General features: G+C 48.7%; 3 protein-coding genes across 3 annotated transcripts; all 3 read left to right on the top strand.

The window, feature by feature from the left end:
* Positions 206–1082, top strand: LOC105157119. Its single transcript, XM_011073424.1, has 2 exons — positions 206–837; positions 953–1082. The coding sequence occupies exons 1-2, from the start codon at positions 206–208 to the stop codon at positions 1080–1082; spliced, it is 762 nt and encodes a 253-aa protein (XP_011071726.1).
* Positions 2549–3745, top strand: LOC105157126. The gene has a single exon (XM_011073435.1). The coding sequence runs from the start codon at positions 2549–2551 to the stop codon at positions 3743–3745; it is 1197 nt and encodes a 398-aa protein (XP_011071737.1).
* On the top strand, positions 3761–4482 carry LOC105157134. Its single transcript, XM_011073445.1, has 2 exons — positions 3761–3948; positions 4044–4482. Exons 1-2 carry the CDS (start codon positions 3761–3763, stop codon positions 4480–4482), a joined length of 627 nt encoding a protein of 208 aa, XP_011071747.1.

Here is a 6836-nt window from a genome sequence, read left to right on the forward strand (position 1 = left end):
AAAAATTAAATTTATGATAAAAGTTATGATAAAAAGTTATATAAATGATTTTTATACTTTTTACTAAATGAACTTCAGTTTTTTATTTGTTTGATGAAAATTAAAAGTTGAAGTCTAGTCTATGTACATAACTTACAAACATTTCACTTCTTTCTAGATTTGTATATTACTCATCATGTTGCTCACATGTCTAGCGGCCTTCGACATGGTGATGAACTTATACGGGCAGCCAGGCCCGATTATGGCCAAATTGTTCGCGACTACATTGACTGGGAAAGCACAAGAATGGTTCACCAACTTGCCTCGGGGAAGCATTGATTCACATGAACAAATGATCCAGAAATTCTCCTTCCACTTTGCGAGCCGGAGGAAACAAAAGAGATCTGCCACCCACTTATTTACTATACGACAAAGAGAGGACGAGACATTGAAGAGTTTCGTAGGGAGATTCAACAACGAAATGATAGAGATCCAGGATCTGCGCATAGATATGATGGTCAGTATCTTGATTCATGATTTGAAGAAAGGTCCGTTCGCATCTGCACTTGCACGCGACCCGCCAGGAGATGCTGAGCAGCTTATGGCTCTAGCCCAGAAATATATAGATGAGGAGGAGATGAATGCGATGAAGGATTACGAGCGGAAGGAGCGTGAGCAGATGTACAGGAGATCGAACGAGGCGAGAGAGGCCGGGGGAAGTAGGCAAAAGCAGGAAAAGCAAAGGGAACCCAAGTACATTCCCAAATACCACAACTACACCCCGCTGCCAATGTCACGGGAAAAGGTGTTGATGATGGTCGAGAATGCGGATGTCCTCAAATGGCCGAGGCACACCAGGTATACCCCCTCCAAAAAATTCTCTAACAAATACTGCAGGTTTCACCGGAAGAGAGGGCACAACACGGAAGAATGCTTCCAATTGAAAGATGAAATTGAGAGGTTAATGAGACAGGGGTACTTCAGAGACCGAGTCCCTCACAATTGCAAAGCGGGCAGGGAAGAGCCAGGAGAAGCAGGTCGAGAAGTCGAGACCGGAACCCGGGGCCCTCGAAGTCGACACAGGCCCCCACCGCCGGAAATAACGCGCTAACTAAAGGAGTAATCTACACGATTGCAGGGGGCTCTAGCTCGAATAGCTCGAACAGAGATAGGAAGAGGTGCGCCCGGACTATGAATTCAAGCCGAGGGGAAGGTGGAAGAAGAGGAAGCCATTTCCTTCAACAGCTCTGACAAACCAGAAGAGACTGGGGAGATGAACGACCCTATCATCATCAGACTCGACATAGCGAATTTCACAGTGCATAAGGTCTTGGTGGATAGTGGGAGTTCTGCAGATATCATCTTCAAAAGTGTGATCGACAAAATGGGCTTAGAAAATCTTCGGTTAGAGCCAGTCAAAACACCGCTAGTCGGATTCGGTGGAAGCGAAGTGACGTCCTTAGGAATGATCGAGTTGCCAGTGTCAATAGGGGACGAACCCAAGCGGAGGACCACAATGGTAAAATTCTTGGTAGTGGACACACCGTTTGCGTACAATGTGATATTGGGCAGGCCAGGATTGAATTCGTTCAGGGCGGTCATCTCCACCTACCATATGAAAGTGAAGTTCCCAACGGACCGCGGGGTTGGAGAGGTAGCATGCGACCAAAAAGAGGCCCGGAAATGTTACAATTTATCATTGAAGGGGGAACCCGAAGCGAAGAAGAGAAAGGTCAAGGAGGACGCGGAGCCACGACCCTATGAGCCTGAACATCTAAAGCCCAGCGAGGAATACAAAGTCGTGCGGCTCACCCCCGAGGAGCCGGACAAAACCACCAGGATAGGTGTGAGCATGAAGGAGAAGGAGATGGCGATGATTGAGTTTCTCAAGGAGAACATGGACGTGTTCGAATGGGGTCCATCTGATTTCACGGGGATCGACCCGGAAGTGATCGTGCACAGACTAAACGTAGATCCAGCAATGCGACCCGTGCGGCAAAAGAAGAGATATTCGGGAGCGACAAAAACGAAATCATCCGAAAGGAAGTGGACAAGTTGCTCAATGCCGGGTATGTAGCGGAGATTCAGTATACTGATTGGCTATCTAACGTAGTGCTTGTCCCCAAATCCTCCGGGAAATGGCGAATGTGTGTGGACTTTACAGATCTGAACAAGGCGTGCCCGAAAGATCCCTACCCGTTGCCTCAGATCGACGTCATGGTGGATTCTACAGCAGGTTACGAGATGTTCTCGATGATGGATGCGTACCAGGGGTATCACCAGATCCACATGGCAGAGGAGGATAGAGATAAGACTTCCTTCATCACGGAGAAAGGAATCTTTTGTTATAACATGATGCCTTTCGGTTTAAAAAATGCAGGAGCCACATACCAGCGCCTGGTTAATAAGATGTTCGGGGACCTGCTCGGGAAAACGATGGAAATGTACGTGGATGACATGCTCGTAAAGAGCAAGAGGTCGCAGGATCACCTCGCGGATCTCGCCCAGGCATTCATATATGGTCAGCGAACGGGGGATCGAAGCTAACCCGGAAAAAATTCAAGCCATCATGAATCTGCGATCTCTGACCACGATCAAAGAGGTTCAGAAGTTGACAGGGAAAATCACCTCCCTCGGCAGGTTTATTTTGCGATCAGCAGACAAAAGTCTCCCCTTTTTCAGGGTTTTGAGGAAGCCCAAAAACTTCGAATGGAATGAGGAGTGTGAGAAGGCTTTGCAAGAGCTGAAGGAGTACCTGACAACCCCTCCCCTATTGGCAAACCCGAAAGAGGGTGAAGAACTGTTCCTTTACCTGGGCGTATCGGAGCATGCGGTCAGTTCGGTGCTGGTAAGAGAAGAGGGAGGCCAACAGAATCCCATCTATTACGTGAGTAAAATGCTCCAAGGAGCCGAGTTAAGATACACGGAGATGGAGAAGTTAGCGCTCGCGCTGGTGGTCACCGCTCGAAAGCTACGACCATACTTCCAATCGCACAGGGTGATCGTGCTAACGAATTACCCCCTGAAGCACGTAATGTCGCGACCTGAAGCGTCAGGTCGACTGATCAAGTGGACGGTAGAGTTGGGGCAATATGACATAGAGTATCGACCTAGGACGGCCCAAAAAGCGCAAATACTAGCAGACTTTGTGATAGAACTAGCAAATCATCCCAATTTACCCATAGTCGTCGAGGAGCGAACCCCCAAATGGATGCTGCACGTAGATGGAGCCTCGAACGCCAACAATGGAGGGGCAGGAGTATGGATACAGGGACCGAAGGGAGTCGAGATCGAGGTAGCTGTTCGTCTGGCCTTCCCCGTCACCAACAATGAAGCTGAGTACGAAGCGCTCATACTGGGACTAGAGCTTGCCTTCCAGGCGGGTGCCAAAGATTTGGAGGTGTTCACGGACTCTCAACTAATCGCGCTACAGATCGAAGGAACATATGAGACGAGGGAGAAAACCATGGCATCTTACAAAGAGATCGCTCAGCAGTGGATGAGAAAATTTGACAGATGTTCGGTTTTGCAGGTTCCTAGAGCAGAAAACGACAAGGCGGATGACTTATCCAAATTTGGGGCCGCCATGGATGGAATTGGAGATCGCAAGATTACTGCTCTAGTTCGAGCGCAACCGAGCATCGCAGGCGGGGCAGAGGTTCAGACGGTCGCAGAACCCGAATCATGGAAGGACAAGATTGCCAAATATCTTGAAGACGGCACCCTGCCCGTTGATCCCATCGCCGCTAAGAGAGTCAAATTCTGAGCCACCCGATTCACCATGTTATCAGGACAGCTCTACAAACGAACAGTTGATGGACCCCTCCTGAAGTGCTTAGACGAGGAGAGAGCCCTATATGTCATGCGAGAGATTCATGCGAGAGTGCTTAGAAAGGATAGTGCAAGGAGCTTAAGATCGCACAGCACTTCACAGCAGTTGCGAACCCGCAAGCCCATGGACAAACAGAGGTGACCAACCGAACGATCCTCCATCATTTGAAAACACGGCTAGACAATAAAGGATCATGGGTTGACGAATTACCAGGGGTCCTATGGGCTTATAGAACAACACCTCGAACCGCAACAGGGGAGACGCCATTCTGCTTAGTATATGGAACGGAAGCTATCATTCCAGCAGAGATCGGTGAAGAGTCCCAGAGGGTGGCGATGTACGATCCCGAAGCTAACCAACAGGAGCGAAGCTTTGATCTCACTTTGATCGAGGAAAAGAGAGACGCGGCGTACGCAAGGATTCTGCACCACAAGGGATTGATGATGAGAAGCCAGGGTCGAAGAGTTCGACCGCGACAGCTCCAGGTGGGGGATCTCGTGCTCAAAAAGGTCGAAGTCTCAAAGCACGTAGGCAAACTAGAACCTCCGTGGGAGGGGCCGTTCAAAGTAGTGGAGATAAAAAAGAAAGGGACGTATAGGCTGCAGGACATGCAGGGGCGGAATTTGCCACGACCGTGGAACATCCAGAACTTAAAAAGGTTCTACGCTTAAACCTGAAAACTCGAACTGCTGAGGGATCGCACACCAAGGAGACTATGAAAGGCCATCAACTGCTGAGGGATCGCATACCAAGGAGCCTGTGAAAGGCCATCAACTGCTGAGGGATCGCACACCAAGGAGCCTGTGAAAGGCCATCAACCGACGAATAGAGCAAGGAGCCTGTGGAAGGCTGTCAATGAAAACTTCTAGCAGATTACCAGATTGTATAGTTAAAGGTTAGGAGGATTGTGTTCATGAATGAACGTTGTTATTGTTAAACATCTGTACCCACTGTAAATTCATTTAACTTGACTTATAAAACTATGTGCACCTTTTTTATGCCCTTTCGTGCTCATCTTTTCTCTAATCGCAACTATGCCAATCTGCCGAAACAAAATGCGAACTGAAAAAGACGCGTCCAACATGCGAACTGAAAAAGACGCATTCAAACAAAACGCGAACTGAAAAAGACGCGTCCAACGTGCGAACTGAAAAAGACGCATTCAAACAAAACGCGAACTGAAAAAGACGCGCCCAACATGCGAACTGAAAAAGACGCATTCAAACAAAACACGAACTGAAAAAGACGCGTCCAACATGCGAACTGAAAAAGACGCATTCAAACAAAATGCGAACTGAAAAAGACGCGTCCAACATGCGAACTGAAAAAGACGCATTCAAACAAAACGCGAACTGAAAAAGACGCATTCAAACAAAACGCGAACTGAAAAGGACGCGTCCAACATGCGAACTGAAAAAGACGCATTCAAACAAAACGCGAACTGAAAAAGACGCGTCCAAAATGCGAACTGAAAAAGACGCATTCAGACAAAACGCGAACCGAGAAAGACCAAAAAGACGCATCCAAATAACATGTGATCTGAAAAAGACACTCGAAAAGGGACGCGACATTTTGGAGGTAAAAAACGCCTTGTATGCAAAGGCAAAATATTGCATGCAAAGGTAAAATTCGGTTACAGTGATCAGACGATCGAAATCAGAAACGATCATACAGAGAGAGGCACATCATATCGAAAGAGCAGTTTCATTAATGAATGGACATTTACAGATTCACTATGCCCCACGGATCAGTTCCCCTAAAAATGTACAAGTCAGTCAAGGGGAAGAAGGGGTCATACAAAAAGACCAAAAATTCTGTCAAAAAGAAGGGAGGAGTTTAAGCAGCTTCTCCATCATCTTGGCCCTCAGCCTCAGCTTCCATTTCTGCGCGTAAGACCATGAATTTGTCGTCGTTCAGTTCGGGGTCCGGAGGATAGGGTTGAAGATCGCCATCAAGAGTGATATCCAATCGGCTGCGATCAAAAGACTCTTGGAACCCGCCGAGTTTTTCGATCTGGTACTCGCAGGTCTTATAACCTTTGGCAAACGAGTCAGTAAATTTAAGTTCCAAGGCAGTCGTAAAAGTGTCCGTCTTCAGAAAATCACGGACAGCAGCCATTCGAGAATCAGCCAGGAGTTTTTGGTGTTCCTCCAGAGAGATGCGACCGGACTGGCCTTCTTCAAAACCTCGTGCATGGCCTTCTGCCAGTCCAGCCTCTCGGCCAGCATCGAACCCCTCTTTTCTGCCCTCAGCCAGGGCAACTTCCCTTTCAGATATGGCGATCTCTCTCTCCTTTCTGGCGACGTCGAGCTCGCCCGATAAGCGTTTAATCTGCTCAGCATAGGACAACAATTCATCCGCATGCTTCAGCGCCTGGTTGTCCAGATCCACCACCCGGGCTTGAAGCTCTTGCACCTTTTTATCGGACTTGATGTAATTCTTGCGATAAGACGTGCATTTCAACGACAAGCTCCGGAGAAATGTTAGACCCTGCAAGACCATTGTTATATGAGTTCGGGCAGATAGGGGCAGCCTGGGGATAGAAATTTACCTGTAGCATAGCGTGGGCTCCGAATTGCTCGACCCGAACAGGATTGGTCATTACCAGGGAGCCTTGATCGCGAAGTGAGGTCAGTGAATTGTACACGTCAAAAGGCTCCCCCTCGGCCTCAGCAAAAAGCACCGTGCTAGTGGAGCCATCCCACCTCGAAGGCTTCGCCCGGGAGGCATCAGGCTGCGACTGAGAGCCCGCTGCGAACCCCCGGGCCTCCTCCCAATGCAAAGCAAGCTACTCCAGCTTCAGAAACCTATCCCGCTCATCTTCTTGGCTGGACTTGTCCGCAGCTTCCCGAGCCATTCTGCTCAGACTCTTAGGCCGTGGGGACGGAGATTTTGGAGGATCAGAAGGACCCGCCGATTCCTTCCCCTTCAAATCTTCCTCATGCCCATGTTTCAGCGAAGACCGTTTCCTTTTTTTCGGTTTCTCCCAACCAGCCCTCTCCGGCTTCTCAGACTCCACCCCTTG

This window comes from Sesamum indicum, linkage group LG1 (assembly GCF_000512975.1).
Source record: "Sesamum indicum cultivar Zhongzhi No. 13 linkage group LG1, S_indicum_v1.0, whole genome shotgun sequence".
Taxonomy (NCBI): Eukaryota; Viridiplantae; Streptophyta; class Magnoliopsida; order Lamiales; family Pedaliaceae; genus Sesamum; species Sesamum indicum.